The sequence below is a fragment of the Felis catus genome, chromosome A1, assembly GCF_018350175.1.
Source record: "Felis catus isolate Fca126 chromosome A1, F.catus_Fca126_mat1.0, whole genome shotgun sequence".
Taxonomy (NCBI): Eukaryota; Metazoa; Chordata; class Mammalia; order Carnivora; family Felidae; genus Felis; species Felis catus.
In genome coordinates, this window is record NC_058368.1 from 25644880 (window position 1) to 25661887 (window position 17008).

Consider the following 17008-nt stretch of genomic DNA (forward strand, 5'->3'; position numbering starts at 1 on the left):
TGAACTCGGGGTCATGAGTTCAAGTCCCACCTTGGGTGTAGAGCTTACTTAACAAAAGAAAAAGAAGGATAGAAGCAAGAGAATACGCACATCATGGAGAAAGTAAGCTTGACACACCAGGACAAAACACACAAATCCAAGCAGGAGTGTCTTTGGGTCAAATAGAGAAATATCATGGAATGCCTTAAGGGATTACTATTTTAAGTCCTGCTTTGTTGAGCAATGTCTAAAATATATTATGTTCCCTGTTTACAATTGTACTTAGTTTGCATCCTGAAACCCCCTTCCACTCTTGCACCTCATTTGAATGGTTTTATGTTTTGTATTAAGATGAACAATCCAGGGGCATCTGGGTGGCTCAGTCGGTTAAATGTCCGACTCTTGATTTCAGCTCAGGTCATGATCTCACAGTTTTGTGAGTTTGAGCCCCGGGTCCCGCTCTGCGTTGGCAGTGCGGAGCCTGCTTAGGATACTCTCTCTCTGTCCCTCCCCCACTTGTGCTGTCTCCGTCTCTCTCAAAATAAGCACTTAAAAAAAAAAAAGAAAGAAAAGTCTGGGCTAGGAGATGAAGTTGTTATAATCCTTTACTCTAGTCAAGCGTGGGATAAAAAAAACTTAACTTGGATCTAGAAAAATAAAGGGAGACATAATCAGATTAAGAAAGGGTGAGGAAAGCCTACTGCCTTCTCATAGGCTTGAGTGGGATGTGGGATTTCATTTAGCTGGAGGCCACAGGTCCTCAAGAAAAATACTACCAAGGAAGTGAGGACTGAGTGAAGGTCCAGTGTTGGCTTCGGTACTCTCTGCGTGCAGCCACAGTTGCATGATATTCTGTGTGCCCTCCTGTCCCAGCTTTAATTTATGCCGAGAAGGTGGAAGAGTTAAATTCAGGAGACAGTAAAAATAAGCGATGGTACATTCAGCTTCCACCCTTAGGAGACTCTTCCTTGTGTGAAATGCCTGGAGAAGCGAGGAAGATTAACAGGAAAAATGTTTTCAAATACAGACAATCCCCAACTTAACGATGGTTTGACTTATTTTTCAACTTAATGATGGTGTGAAAGCAATATGCATGCAGTAGACACTGTAAGTGGAGTTTTGAATTTGGATCCTTTCCCGGGCTAGCAACATGCTGTGCAATCCTCTCTCACGGTGCTGCGCGGCGGCAGCCAGCTGGAGCTCCAGGTCAGCCACGCCATCACCAGAGTGAAGAACCCCTACCCTCACAGCCACAGTACGGTACTCAATACATTACGCGAGATGGTCGACAGTTCATTATGATTTGGCGGTAGAGGATTCTGCCCAAATGCAGGGAGGCTAATGCGAGTGTTCTCACCACATTTAAGGTAGGCTAGCCTACACTATGGTGTTGGTAGGTTAGGCGTATTAAACGTATTTTCAGTTTGGACTGAAACCCCATCAAAAATTGAGGAAGAGCTATAAAAGAAACCTGCTGATAAAGCAAGATGGTCCACTTCAGAGAGGGCACATACTCTAATTGGTAGCAGAGAGAAAAACCTCGTACATGTTTGTCATCAAAGTTGTTCCAACCCCAGAGCCATATGACAGATCCAAGAGAGCCTGAATCAAAGGTAAGAATTTAGAGTAAGTTGGAAAAGAACTTTAAAATCAATACTAGAATCAGAGTAAGGGTCAAATTAAGTTGTGGTTCAATGTTAATGAGTAGTGAGAAAAGTACCAAATTCTACACAGATCGTTTTGAAAATCTTGATTTACATGCTTCAACCTCAAAATTACTGTATTCAGCGCTGGTGCTTTCCTACTTTAGATCGGGGGGAAAAGAGACTAGAAATGTGCTGTGTTAATGGTGTCTATTGATGGCTCAGTATCTATGGGCAGTGCAACCGAACTTTAGTGAAATAAAAACACTTAAAATTGCAATCTGAGAATCAGGCATATAAAATAATAACAGCAACAAATTGGCAATATTAATCCTTATCAGAGAAACTAAAATAATAGAAATTTAATTTATTTAAACACAAAAAGCAAAACAGAACATGCCTTTAATGTCCTCAGGGTCTGTACTGTGGGATAACTTCTAGAAAAAGACTGTTTTGAAACAAAATTTTTGTACTATAGCATTAGTTAAATCTCTGCTTGGTAATTTCCAAGACAGGCTTATAATCTAAATTTTACTCTGTGGTAGCATGTAGTTCCAGTGGATGTATGTAAAATTATAAAAAGGGACTGAAATGATTTCCATGGTCATTAAGTTATTAATGACTAACCTTATACCCAGGACAAAACTAAGGTCCTGAGGTAACTTTTCTTTTTAAAACTGAACAGCACAGAAATGGCAATCTTAATATTGTAGTACTCACAATGTTGTATGTTGTAAAGATACAATTAATTCTACAAATAAACGACAAATGATATGAACTAGTCTATTAAGGAGAAGACTATAATGTTAACATAATGTTATTTCTTCTCTTTTTAGCTCTTTTCTCTTTGGGCATTTTGTTTCATACTGGCACACCAGCACTGTAAGAAAATGGTGACACTCAAAACAGTCGCATATCTAACTTGTTAGCAGCCACCACAATATACTGGTGGGATAGTTACTGGACCAGAAATGGCTATTATGTGCATTTTAATTACCGATATTATATCTGCTCCAGTGGCCATAGATCAATGCACAACCAGCTGCATGGAAATAAATGTCAATTCATAAAGGACTTTAAACGTAGTCTCCAATTGAACATTTTATAATCCAAACAAATCTATTATACACAATTTTTCTTTCACAACAGAAAACAAATTATTCAAGACTAAAATGCAACCACGTGTAGAAAATCCATTGTGGTATGGTATAGAGATACTCAACCATCATTACTGAAACCTTAATCACTGACAACAATTATAAAAGCCACCCACTGCCAATTAAAATACTATAATACAGATGTCTGTAAATTTCTAGATTGTTGTTTGCAGAAATACTTTGATTGCTTTGTCAAGGCAGTCTTTGTGGAAGCTTTTAACTTTTGAAGTGAGCATGACAGCCTTGAATATCATGGTTTGCATTTAAATTCTTACAAAGATCCTCCTCACCCCTAATGCTTCTATTTTTGCAGAGTGTGTTTTTATCTCTTGGGAGGAAATTAATTCTTTAGAGTCCGTGAGTTCTTGGTATGCAAATTCAAATGGACAAAAGCATGTAGCATACTTATACTAATACTAGGCAAATACTGCTGATAAGCCTTTATGATACGGTCCTACAATTATCTATTATTCATTTAGCGAAATTCCAAATTTATACATAAAACTAAAAAACCAAAACCACTACAACAAAAACAAACCCAACAACCATAACATAGTTGCCACACTGAAGGAAACAGAATGTGCATAAAAATAAATTTTCTTCCTAGTTCCTGGGGATTGACCTCAAAATCTTATGTAATCATTCAACTCCCTCCAACAATGATTCTCTAGTTACGTTTTTCTAATTTTCTATCACTTTCTGACCAAGAGTTGTCGCTGAGAAAAAGAAGGGAAAGAAAAATATTTTTTGAAGCTGGGGGCCAGAGAGGATGATAAAGACAAGAAAATATTAATTCTTGGGGCGCCTGAAGTCGGTTAAGCGTCTGACTTCAGCCAGGTCAGGATCTCGCGGTCCGTGAGTTCGAGCCCCGTGTCAGGCTCTGGGCTGATGGCTCAGAGCCTGGAGCCTGTTTCTGATTCTGTGTCTCCCTCTCTCTGCCCCTCCCCCGCTCATGCTCTGTCTCTCTCTGTCCCAAAAATAAATAAACGTTGAAAAAAAATAAAAATAAAAAAATAAAAAAAAAAAAAAAGAAAATATTAATTCTTTTTAAAAACCTTAGGTTTGCTGGAAAGAGACTTCCTGGTCTCCTCTCAGGTATTATTTTTGGCCCTACCCCCAACAGGATAGATGGCAGACAAACTATGAAGTTCCTGTCTCTTTGAGTTGGTGGCTGCATGCTACAATTACCAAGGAAACCTGAAAAATTTTAAGATAGTTGGCCTCCACCACAGATCAATTAAAATCAATCTCTGGAGGTATTTTTCTTTTTAAAAACCTTCCCAGGGGATTCTAGTGTACAGCTAGCACTGAGAACTATTATCTAGACAACAGAAGACAGAATTCCTTATGAGAAAGGGCCGAAAAGTGTAGACTACATGTGAGAAGGCTGTGAAATTTACACATGCTAGATGATGTCCACAAAGCCAACGAAACCACATACAGAAGCATCCTTACTTGCAGAGATGGAGGGAGCTGGAAGGAATCTAACATATCAACTCATTCTATGTATGTCAATCTGTAAATTGTAAAATGTACTATTACATTAGTATGCATGGATATTTTAAAGCATACACAAATAAAAAAACTTAAGGACATGAAATAAAAACAAGCATTATTTTAAGAGTAAGCTTTAATTTGTCAAAATTGTAAAATACATTTTGGTTTTGTTCTGAAAATATACTATTCAGTCTTCACATTCTGGATGCTTGTTTTTAGGTGAATTCCAAATTATACTTGTTTTTTCTTTTAAATAGTAGCTTTGTACCAGCAATAGCTAATACAACTTAAGGTCCAATACACACGCAAAGGTAAGGATCACTATGTCAGCTATCTTCAACAAGCCTTGAGCCCCAGGCCTCAGGGGTGGTGGCAGCAGGGGACCTACAGGTTACACTTCCAAGAGTCCCCTGCCAGCTGGTTTCCAGCTGGGGCCCGGCCAATGAGAGAATGAAAGGAGGAGGAGGGGAGATTTTTGCTTTTTTGTGTGCGTTTTGTACACCTCCAGCAGCAGCAGCTTCCTCGTCTCTGGTAACCGACGCCCCTCCCCCTTTTCCAACTCCAGCCCTTCCACGTTGTCTTGGTAAACCATCTGTAACCAATTCCCCACGTTAAATCCCTTCCTGCTGGAATATCTGGAGTTGTTTTTGTTTCCGTGATAGACACTAACTGAATCATCACTGAAGACAGGGATGACAAGTCACATTTAAAATGATACTGCTAATTTCCTTTTTGGAATTCCAGGGCCAAGTTCTTGTCACGTCAGATTACATCATCATTGTTTCTACCTCACACAGTGACTGATAAAGAGGTCATTTTAGATAGAAGCATCAGTTTTTCCACTTTCTTGTTCGCATATATGTGCTTTATTAGTATATTATCTTTACAGGTAACTTTAAAAGCATTTGTTCATTTTTTAAGACTGAGTTTAACTAATAATAGGTACTATAATATAAACCTCTGAATTTAGCACCAACCCTAAAAGGCTGAAAGCAAATGAAAATGTGAGGTGCTTGGAAGTACCACTGTCAAACCATCAGTGTTATAAATTTTTTTTTTCAACGTTTATTTATTTTTGGGACAGAGAGAGACAGAGCATGAACGGGGGAGGGGCAGAGAGAGAGGGAGACACAGAATCGGAAACAGGCTCCAGGCTCCGAGCCATCAGCCCAGAGCCCGATGCGGGGCTCGAACTCACGGACTGCGAGATCGTGACCTGGCTGAAGTCGGACGCTTAACCGACTGCGCCACCCAGGCGCCCCAAACCATCAGTGTTATAAAATTCCTACTCTTATGCTAAAAAATGACTAGCACAGGGACTGTGTGAGGGTGCTAGGGTCAATCCACAGTATATCTTTTTTTTTTTTTTTTTTTTAAAGCATGACTCAAAGGGAAGTTTATGGCTTTTTTTTTTTTAATTTTTTTTTCAACGTTTTTATTTATTTTTGGGACAGAGAGAGACAGAGCATGAACGGGGGAGGGGCAGAGAGGGAGGGAGACACAGAATCGGAAACAGGCTCCAGGCTCCGAGCCATGAGCCCAGAGCCTGACGCGGGGCTCGAACTCACGGACCGCGAGATCGTGACGTGGCTGAAGTCGGACGCTTAACCGACTGCGCCACCCAGGCGCCCCCAATCCACAGTGTTTCTAAAGCTCAATTTCTTTCCTTTATTACATGAAAAACAAGATAAACACAAGCTCCAATATTTCTCCCCTCACTCAATGAGCCCTCCCGTAAATCCTACTTTGACAAGCCATTACTTCCCAAAGTTTGCTTTTACAAACACTTCAGAGGATGGGGGAAGATAAATTTAATGTTCAAATGCATACAAAATATAGACTTAAACCAATTCCAAGGTCCCTAATTTTAATATATTACAGTGTCCATTTTGAAGAGGATAACATAATCAGAATCTACAAGTTCTTTTAACACAGAATCATTTTACACAACTCTTTTTTTTCCCCCAGAAGACTCTCACAAAATTGGTGTTTCAAAACTTTGAAAAATGTTGACCCACATGAACTGGTTTCAAGTTTCAGAAATGTAATGAAGATGTAAGGTACAAGAAAACCACTTATAGTGAAACCTAACAAGTCATACCTTACAGGTAAGGCAAGAGTTCTCAGGGCCAAGTCTTTCAAGGAAGCAACATTCTAAATTATAATTCTAATCATATATTCTTTTTGGCTCAGTAAATGCTTCCTGAATGGCAAGTATGGTAGGTATTATATCCCAGATAGTTTGTGAACTAAAGAAATAAATTTGAATTTAATGCTTAGAATAGCCCCATGTACAAAGTGGGAGCTCAAATATTTGGAAATGATGGGAATCTACCCCCAAAACTGAGAGCACACTGTATAATACTGTATGTTAGCCAACTTGACAATAAATTATATTAAAAAAAAAATGATCACGTATGTGTTCTACATACAGTTGACCAGGTTTGGACTACATGGATGTTTTCAATAAATACAATACTATAAATGTATTTCTCTTCCTTATAAAAGAGAAACTATTTTCATAATAACATTTTCCTTTGTCTAGCTTACTTTATTGTAAGAATATAGTGTATAATACATATAACATTCAAAATATGTGTTAATTGTTTATATGATCAGGAAGGCTTCCAATAAACAGTAGGTTGAGTTTTTGGGGAGTCAAAAGTTATACATGGATTTGAGTGTGGAGAGTGAGGTGGGGGGAGAAGTCAGTGCCCCTAATCCCCACATTGTTCAAAAGTCAACTGTATTTGTAAATTTATCTATGTGCCATAGGTGGGTGGAAAAGGTTCCAGGGATAAATGCAAGGTGGGTTCTTTCTGATCAAATGCAGTAATATAGTTTTAAAAATATCTAGGTCATTTTCCAACCTCTTTTTCAGTTTTGTAGAAAATTTTTTCCTTACATTTATCTTTAAAATTTTATTCAAAGATCCTCAACTGTTACAATGAAATACCAGGCTTCATGTTTATGTAGTTCACTGTGCTTGAAATGTTTGAAAACATTTCAACATTATACTGAATTTAAAATTTTTATTGAATGTCTTGATTATATACCCTCTAAGTCATTCTTGTTGAATTATGTTAATGTTTCTCAATCTTCTAAAAAGTCAAAGTCTCCTTCTAATAAAAATAACAAAAGCTTTACACTCTTTCAAGTTTATTTATTTATTTTGAGAGACAGAGCACAAGTAGGGGAGAAGGGCAGCGAGAGAGGGACAGAGAATCCCAAGCAGCCTCTGAGCTGTTAGCACAGAGCCCCACTAGGGGCTCACTCTCACAAATGGTGAGATCATGACCTGAGCCAAAAAGCAAGAGTCAGACGCTTTACTGACTGAGCCACCCAGGTGCCCGACAAAAGCTTTATACTCCTATAGTTGATCTTATACTATAATACTGAGGATGTTTTTAAAATCTACATAGGTGCCTCCATTCAATCTGATATACTCCCATGGGGGAAAAGAATTACTAAATATTCAAATAATGCAATGTGATAGATTATAGTCAATCTTTATTTTTATATGAACAAAATCTTTCCAAAGATTACTATATGGCTCATTACTATAACTACATTAGTACAATGACTCACCAATGCTATGACAACCTTAATGAAGGTTGACACCATGAACTGCCACTTAATGTTAAAAAGTCTTAAGGTAGATGCTTTTTATCATTATGTCCCAATAAGAAGTTCAGAATACAATGTATTCATACTTGTACTAAAAAGAAAATAATATAAAAACATCCTAAAAACATGAAATTAGGAATATGTCTTCTATACCTACCAGGTGGATATAGTGCCAATGCTGCTAAGAATATGAACTTTGATACTAGCAAAGTGCCAGCTCTGATTGATTTTTCTTTTGGTAGGAGATCATCATGGCTAGGTACTAACACTCCTTCCTAGCTTTCTTACTTTCCTTTATTCCAATGAAAAGCTTTACTGCCCACTGTAACAATTCAATCAATTCACACTCATTATGATGATTCCAACAATTCAAAAAGACTTTATACAGAAGAAAATTAGAATAAAATCATTCTAGCTCCTACCGTCCAAAAATAACAACTGTTAAAGTATTTAATCTTAAGATTGGACACTGGTTTCCAACCTTTGCCTGTCTTAAACAATAGAGAGAAACACTACTGTATATCTAGCTTTGGGTTTCTATGATACATCCTTAGATACAAGACTGCTGGGTCAAAGGATATATCCTTTATACACAATATATCCTTTTACACAAATTATCAAACTTCTCTCCAGAAAGGTTAGATCTCCTTATAGCTTATGGAAAGTATGGTCTTTTGTTGTCCTTACTGTGATAAAGAAGAAGCCAGAAAAGTAGACTTTTATTTACGTGTCTCAATCAAGAGACAACATAAAATATCCCTCTTGGATTATCAGACACTGATTCAGCCTGTTCTCTTCTTTTAATTTACGTTTCCCCTAAAGCATAACCAGAGGCTGTGAAATGAAAGCCTGGCTGGATGCAAATGAACTTTGACTTGCTTTACTTAACCCACATAGTGTAGCAATTTTTAAAGTCTGAATGTCTTTAAGAAGAGGCATGTGCACTCCAGTTCATCACAGTCCCTACCATTTCACCTTCAATTTCAGCATTCTGCTCACTGAAGATGCCTAGTTGGCTCTGTAGGCATTTGCTACCTCTCATGTAAAATAACTCAAATATCATAAAGTAATGGTTTGACAGATACTGATCTGTGACACCTAAATCTGTATACTTAAGGCCAGTCTTAAAAAGGGATTCTTTCTTCCTAAATACTGTATATCTAGACAAATGTTAAGCAACAAAGTAGGACACAAGATATCAACTGTTAAGTATCACTGCCCTTAACTTAGGCTTCACTGTATTTTCAGAAAATCATTATATTTTCCCTTACATCTCCAGTATTTCAAGACCCAAAATCCTTAGCCCTTTTAGTATTGTTAATGACCTGCAACAACATTTAACAGCATGGCTCCCAAACCAGACTACCTGGGTGCAACACCTGAACTGGTTAATTAGTGACTTGTGTGACCTCAAGTAAGCTAACCTCTCAGCTTGTATTAGTTACTTCAACTAAAATGAGGACAATAGCAGTAATTACTTTCTAGGGCAGGTATGAAGACCGAATGCGTTATTACGAAGCACTCAGAACAGCGCCTGGTACACAATATGCATATTACATGTGCGTATATAGCATAGCACAGCATAGCATAGCATAACATAACATGATATATATAGTATACACAAGATACACTTCAATATAAATGGTTTAAAAACATATACAGGCAGTCCTCACTTTCCATGTAGTGTGAGACCATAAAAATGCCCATAAAAGTTGAAACTATGCAAAGCAATCTTTTTTTAAAAAAAATTTTTTAAGTTTATTTTTATTTGAGAGAGAGAGAGAGAAGAAGCAGGGGAGGGGCAGAGAGAGAGGGAGACAGAATCCCAAGCAGGCTCCGCACTGCCAGCACAGAGCCTGATGCGGGGCTTGAACCCACAAACCACAAGATTATGATCTGAGCTCAAGTTGAGAGTTGGACGCTTAACCAATTGAACCACCCAGGCTCCCAGAAACTATGCAAAGTAATCTTAATAATCATTGGGAGGAATTACCATTGTTGCAAACTTAAAATTTCTTCTCGATACATTAAAAAGTCCCATAAAGGTATAGAAAAGTGGGAAAAATCAAACTAATATTAAGTACACTGTAATTTAAAACATTGGAAACACTGAAAAATGAAGTGTTTTATTTCTTTGAAAAATTTATCAAGAGTATTTTGAACAGTGGTTGCCTTCTTCTCATTGTTTAACTTAGGATACACAGTGAACATCTTCTCCATGTTTGCCAAACTGTCATATTCTTTCCTCAGTCTAGATAACTCAAGCACCTAATAGCAGGTACATGACTGCTAATGTCCTTTTAAAACCTAAGAGTCTACAAAACTTAAGAACAAAGATATAACAGAATGAAGATAGACATGAAGACTTACATTGTATTGATGATTAGCAACAGGCTTATAATTAGTTGTCACCACTTTGTCCAGTTGCTGTGATAGCCTTACAGGTTTGGAAGATTCTTCTATTTGCAATCTGAAAAAAAGAAGGCATTGTCAACAAGCTTATTTATTAGAGGGAAACCTGAAGAGTTATTTCTACAATTCTTCTTACTCAAGAATACTTAATATATTAAAAAGTAACCTCAGAAGATGTACTAAGCCTTAATATAATACTTCAAAAACACACTGAATGTGTATGACAATAATGCAGAAACCTGAACATAGGCTAAACATATAAACCATCTCATAATCCTACAATTTGCTTCTAATTTTACACTGTATAGTCAAGTCTTAACTACTAAAACCAAAGAAACTAACCAGCTTTAAATTTCTGGGGAAAAAAATCTACCTGTAAAAACGAACTATCTTAATTATATGGCATTAAACTAATCAAGTGATTAATTCAAAATTCTATTCACTCGATAAAAGATAAAGATAAATAGAAAGATAATATGTTGACACTAAGGTCTAATGATTGCTTTATTGGACAGCAAGATATAGAACATTTCCGCCATCAAAGAAACTTCTCTTTGACAACACTGGTATAGAATGCAGACCTCCATCTAAATTAAAATATAACTCAAAATACCACTTTTGGGAAAAGCTATAAACATATGACTTTAAATACTCTTGTTTAATAGAGCAGGAACTAAAAATAATTTTCATTTAAAATATCTTTAAAAACAACTCACAGTATAAAAAGTACCTATTTTTATAAAATTCTTATTATTTTGTTTCTTGCAGTTATCTATTTGCTTCTGCCTGTTTTAGGTATGTAACACCTAATTACTCAGAGGAATTTAGATATATACCAGTTGCTTTTTTAAGTGGAAAAGTTATAAATATTACAGGTTTTGATTTTACCGTGATTCCTGAATTCAATATAGTAATTCCTGTGTTCAAACACACATATTTAAATTCTACCAGTTATTTATAAATCCCAGCATGGAGCATAGAGCCCAATGTGGAGCTTGAACTCATGACACTGGGATCAAGACCTGAGTTGAGGGGTACCTGGGTGGCTCAGTCAGTTGAGCATCTGACTCATGATTTTGGCTCAGGTCATGATTCCAGGGTCATGGGATCAAGCCCTGTGTCAGGCTCCGCACTGGGCACGGAATCTGCTTAAGATTCTTCTCCCTCTGCCCTTCTCCCCAACTTGCGTGCTCTAAAATAAAAAACAAAAAAAAACCTGAGCTGAGATCAAAAGTCAGATGCTTAACCCACTGAGCCACTCAAGCACCCCAAAATGATTATTTTATGAAGCGTAAGAAAAGTACTCTACAAATATCTTTAGAAACTTACTGTATATGTAACCATAAATCATACATACAATGTTACTTTGCTTTTCATGAGCCAAATATACTTTCTATGAACCAGGAAGAAAGTACTAGCTAGAAGTCTAGAAGGGGGGTGTCCACCCAAAGATGGACTTGGACTTCTATTCCTTCAGTAGCCTCTCAACTGCCCTTGGACAAAGCACCAGCTCCTTCATAGGAGTTCATGTCCCTCTGGGATCTAGTCCCTGCTTATCTCTCCAGCTTTATCCACATTCTCTCGCATCTGCATCCGACAGCATGCAGCTGTGCCATGACCAGATTTTAGTAGAAGCCTCTGGCTGGCAATCACTCAGCAAGTGTTTACTGGGTGCCTATCTCTGCCAGGCGCCGGGTTAGAGGTTGGGAATGCTGCAGTAAAGAACAGACTTACTACAGTGGAAGACCAGCATTAAACAAATGCTTACCTATAACTCATTAACTGCAGTACTAAAATGGAGCAGGGGACTGGTATTATGACAGCTGATTGCATGATGCTATGAAGTAAATATTAACCCCAGTGTGTACACTTGAGGGTAAACTAGAGCAGGACTGCTCATGCTTTTGAGAGGTGAGGCAAGGGGGACTTGAGTGGCTCAGTCGGTTGAGCATCCAACTTCAGCTCAGGTCATGATTTCATGGCTTTTGAGTTCAAGTCCCATGTCAGGCTCTGTGCTGACAGCTCAGAGCCTAGAGCCTGGAGCCTACTTTGGTTTCTGTGTCTTGCTCTCTCTCTCTGCCCTTCCCCTGTTCACACTCAGTCTCTCTCTCCTTCAAAAATAAACCTTAAAAAAAAAAAAAAAAAAAAAAAGAGGTGAGGCAAAAAGACTGGGTGGAAATGACTCCTCCAAGCAGAGAAGACGTCTCCAAGTGACTAAGAGAAAAAAATGATTGAAGACAGGTGTAGGGATGTTTACAAAGGGTTAGAACTAGGCATGTACTACCCCTTGCGGGGGTGGGGGGGGGGTGGGGGGAATCAAGTAGCAGCCTGTTTCTGAAAACCTTTGTGTTCTAATCCTAGCCCTATCCTTACCGGAATCAGTTCTCAGGGGTTTGGCCTCTGTTAAATGGTAATCTATCTGTTATGCTGCCACTAAATTGTCTTCCCTGTTTCAATCATTGCACTCCATAATTTGATCTTATGAGACATTCAAGGAGGGAGGCATGTACTAGCTCCTTCCTCCCACATTAAATGATTGTTCCCATTACTTCACAATTTGAAAATTCCTTGGGGTTTCAGTTTGTTTAGGTAAGTGTGTCTTTATAAGTGGTAACTTATTCCTGTCATACTCTTACACTTGAATTTATTTGCAGGCACTGCATTCTGATTCAGGTTCAGGTGGCATACTTTCCTTTCAATTCTAGTGCAACAGCTCTAAAAGCCAATGCTGTCATCCACAGAGGGTCATGCCGTTTTTATCCTCAAAGTATTTCATCTCTTAAATATAGAAAGGAAAACAGTGAATTAACTTTTTAAAAATAAAGAACTCATATAAAAACTTAACCTTCCTATTATGTATTTAAAATGTCAACTTCAAGGGTTTTAATTAAAAGGGGGTATCTTATGATTTAAGACTCAAAACGTTAATCTAGACACTGAAAATATAACATATTTTTAAAGAACTAAGTCTTAAAATACTTTAATAAACCCGAATAGTTTAAAATAGGTTGGCAGGTTCTTTACCTAACATAAATAAATTCATCTAATATTATCTCATGAAGTGTTGAAACAATTTGCAACTCCATTTCACCACTGAACAATGCACTTAATTAAACACCAGGGACCTCAACATGCCTTCAAAGTCTTGGTTTATCTGGGTTTGCACAAAACAACATAATTTGGAAATATTTGGTTTGCAAGGCTGAACAGCAAAGTACACACAGAGGTCGTGGGCTGGACTGAGAGCAAAGTAAGAGCTTCAATGTCCTAGAGACTTAAAAAAAATGGGTGTTAACTTTTTTCAGGAAAATTTTAAATATGGTGTTATTTTAAAGAAACTGTAACAGAAAAAGCATATCCTGTGATCATTTAGATGCAGGCAGGCTTGTTTTACTTTTGTTTTATAAACCATTAAAAAAATACTCATTAGTGCTAATTACTATCACCACTTCAGGACAATTTTGAATATAGTACTTCCATTCTTAGAAAGCTCAATTACTAGTCTTTCTGGAATTATTAGCTAAAGAGCCAGTTTTTTCTCTTACTTCTTCCCATCAAATTAAAAGGTCAAAGGCCACATGACCTAAGAGCTGAAATACTAACAAAACAGTAATAACTATAACAAGTAATAATAAACACCTAAAAGGCGCTTACTACGCACTGGAAACAGTGTTAAAAGCTTTATCTACATCACCTCCATCTCACTGTTTCTTCATAGAATGCAAAAATAGAACTGGAACTCAGATCCTTTTTTTTCTTTTACTCCAGGTTTCAAGCAGTTAATTTATAGTCCCTCACAGTATACAGTCCCTTCTATACAGTCTCCCAAAAGGCCAGATAGCAGAATAAAATCTCTAATTAAAATTTTGTTGAGTTTAGTTCAAAATAAGTAATTCTCCTTGATACTCATCAACCTGCCTGCAACAAGCCCAATCTCACACACACACACACACACACACACACACACACGAGCACATGCTCCTTTTCAACACTGAAAAAAAGACTCCTATTAAGTTAATGTCACAAGTCATTAGGCTACAATCATGGTCCATAATCAATCACCCTTATCAAAATCACTTAAAGATCTCCTTCATTATACTTTATATAGATTTATGTACTATGCTGGGGATCAATTTTCACATTATTTAGTGTATTTCTGAAATATAAAATCCATGTTAAAAAAATAAGAATAGTAGCATAAGCATCTCCAAAATAATTTAAAAGATGAACACTGGCAGATTGGGGAAGAGAAGTCTATAAATTTTAGTCAGCAGATCCTCTATTCACTCTCCTTGGGAAGTACAGTGCTTCCCTTATTAAAGTAACAATAAATATTTGTTAAGCAAATGAAGAAATGACACCATTATTGGACAGTTAGATCATGCAGGGCAAGAACCACATTAAGAAATCCCACATTAATGCTTGATTTGATACATGCAGACTATTTTCGTGACTAAGTGGAAAACCCTAAGTAACACCACCTTGGCTAATCTGGTTATCAACTGTAGAATTAAACAACTACAAAAAAAAAAAGGAAAAAAACCAAACACTGAACAACAAGTGTTTCCACCAGCAGCTGCCAATGTAGGAGTCATTTGTGTTACAGCTGTATTTGATTGCAACTTATGTTATTCTTAAAATGACAGGTTTCATAAAAGGAGGTGTATTTTCTAAGATTTTTATTTCATTTTTAAAAGGAGAAAGTAAGGGGTGCCGGGGTGGTTCAGTCGGTCGAGCATCCGACTTTGGCTCAGGTCATGATCTCGCAGTCTGTGAGTTCGAGCCCCACACTGGACTCTGCTGTTGGCTTAGAGCCTGGAGCCTGCTTTGGATTCTGTGTCTCCCTCTCTCTCTGTTCCTCCCTAGCTTACACTCTGTCTCTCTCTCTCAAAAATAAAGATTAAAATGTTTTTTTTTAATAAAATAAAATAAAAGGAGAAAGTAAGCAGTGAAAGAGGTAAACAGTGCCTCTAAGGGGGGAGAAGGAGGCTGACATTTGCAGGGTGAGAGAAAGAAAGATCTCAAGGCAAGGAGAAGCAGGAATAGCAGTGGAGCACCAGAAGCGTCTATGAGCGAGAGCACATACATTTGGCCCAAAGTCAGATAACCAAAGGGAAGTTTCAGAAGAAAGCCCAGCTTGGGAACAGGCAAACAGAAGGCTGGGAGAAAGGCCAGGTGAGGTAATAGCCAGGTGCACACTGAGCTGATTTACTAATATGAAAGGTTCTGGTGACATTTAACACAGTCCACTTATAGGAAGTTTTAAATATTCTGAGAATAGGAGAGGAGAGCTTCTTGGAGGACCAGAGTAATGGAGTTATATCGTTACCTGGCAGGGCTGTTCAAAGGATTAAAGAGAGTAAATATGAAATTAAATAATTTAAGTGTCCCTTACAAATATTTACTATTCGTAAGCTTTATGAAAACACAAACCTTCCTTGTGTTCCTAGGGCCTAGAATAGGCCTGCAGGATAATTGTGTTGAATAATAAGTGAGAAGATAAAAGATGAGAATAAAAGTTTTAGGCTGCATTCAATCAGGAATGGTAATCTGGTTGTCAAATCATGAGATTTGCAGGAATATATCTAACATTTAGATCTGACATTTAAGAGAATAGGCTTAATAGGTTTAATTTTCACTCTGTAGGAAACAGACACTCCATATCTACTTACACTGTCTAATATAGTAGCCACTAGCAAAATACAATTATTTAAATTAATTTAAATTAAAACTTAGCTCCCCAGGCACACCAACCACATTTTAAGCACTCAATAGGTGCATGTGGCTGTTGGCCTACATAGTGGACAACATAGAGACAGAACACTTCTATCACGGCAGAAAGTTCAACTGGAGAATCACAAAGTCAAATCTCTACAGGAGTTTGTCCAGTGGAGTAGGAAGCACCAGTGAGAGCTAGGGGCTGTGGTGAACTGGAAATAGAGCACATGCTCCATCCTCAGTGAGCAGTAAGTCCTTAGCACTTACTTGTTAGTCTGTAGGAATACAAGCAGAGTATTACCAGATCTTCCAATTACTCAAGAAAACGCAGTCAGATTTTTAAGTGAAAGCATTTATTAAACAGTGCCAACTAATTCAATTTTTATAAAGGGCAAACCCTTCCCCTCCCCAAACGAAAACAAAACTCTCAATACCAAAAAACACATATACTAGCTCTACCAGGCCACTAGTTAGCAGCCCTCAAACATCTATATCCCAGGGGTTTTGTCTGCTTTTTGGAAGCAAAGCAGCAGCAAAGAATTAAGAATTCTTTACTAGAAGCTGGAAAGTCATGACACAAGTAATAACCACTTGCATAAAGACACCAGTTTTGTTGAAGGACCAGCCATTCCCTCCACCTCCAATCCCACGCCCCTATCCTAAGGAGAATCCATGAGCTGGCTGAGATGCTCTCCTAGATTGTTGCTAAGGGAGTGCATTCCAGCCAGTAAGCAGACTAACAATTGAAAAATATCTCCTAAACAATACAGAAATTAGACAGTTTTCGGCTCTTTATAAAACTAGCAATTTCATATGATTCAACCTAACCGCTCCTGCTAAATGACAGGCTTAACACTGAGTTGAATTTTTACATGAGAAAAGAATTCAAATCGCTAATTAAGTCCCAGCATAATGGTGACTTACCCATGATCATACAGTTTGTCAGAAGCAGGGCGGGGGGTAGGGGGGAATGTA

General features: G+C 37.7%; 1 protein-coding gene across 1 annotated transcript in view; it reads right to left on the bottom strand.

Annotated features, from left to right (window-relative positions):
* Positions 1-17008, bottom strand: part of GTF2F2 (general transcription factor IIF subunit 2) — a 156073-nt gene that overhangs the window by 18762 nt on the left and 120303 nt on the right. Inside the window, exon 6 of the mRNA XM_003980404.6 lies at positions 10274-10373. Coding sequence (XP_003980453.1) covers positions 10274-10373 — 100 coding nt within the window. The remainder of the gene's footprint in view (positions 1-10273; positions 10374-17008) is intronic.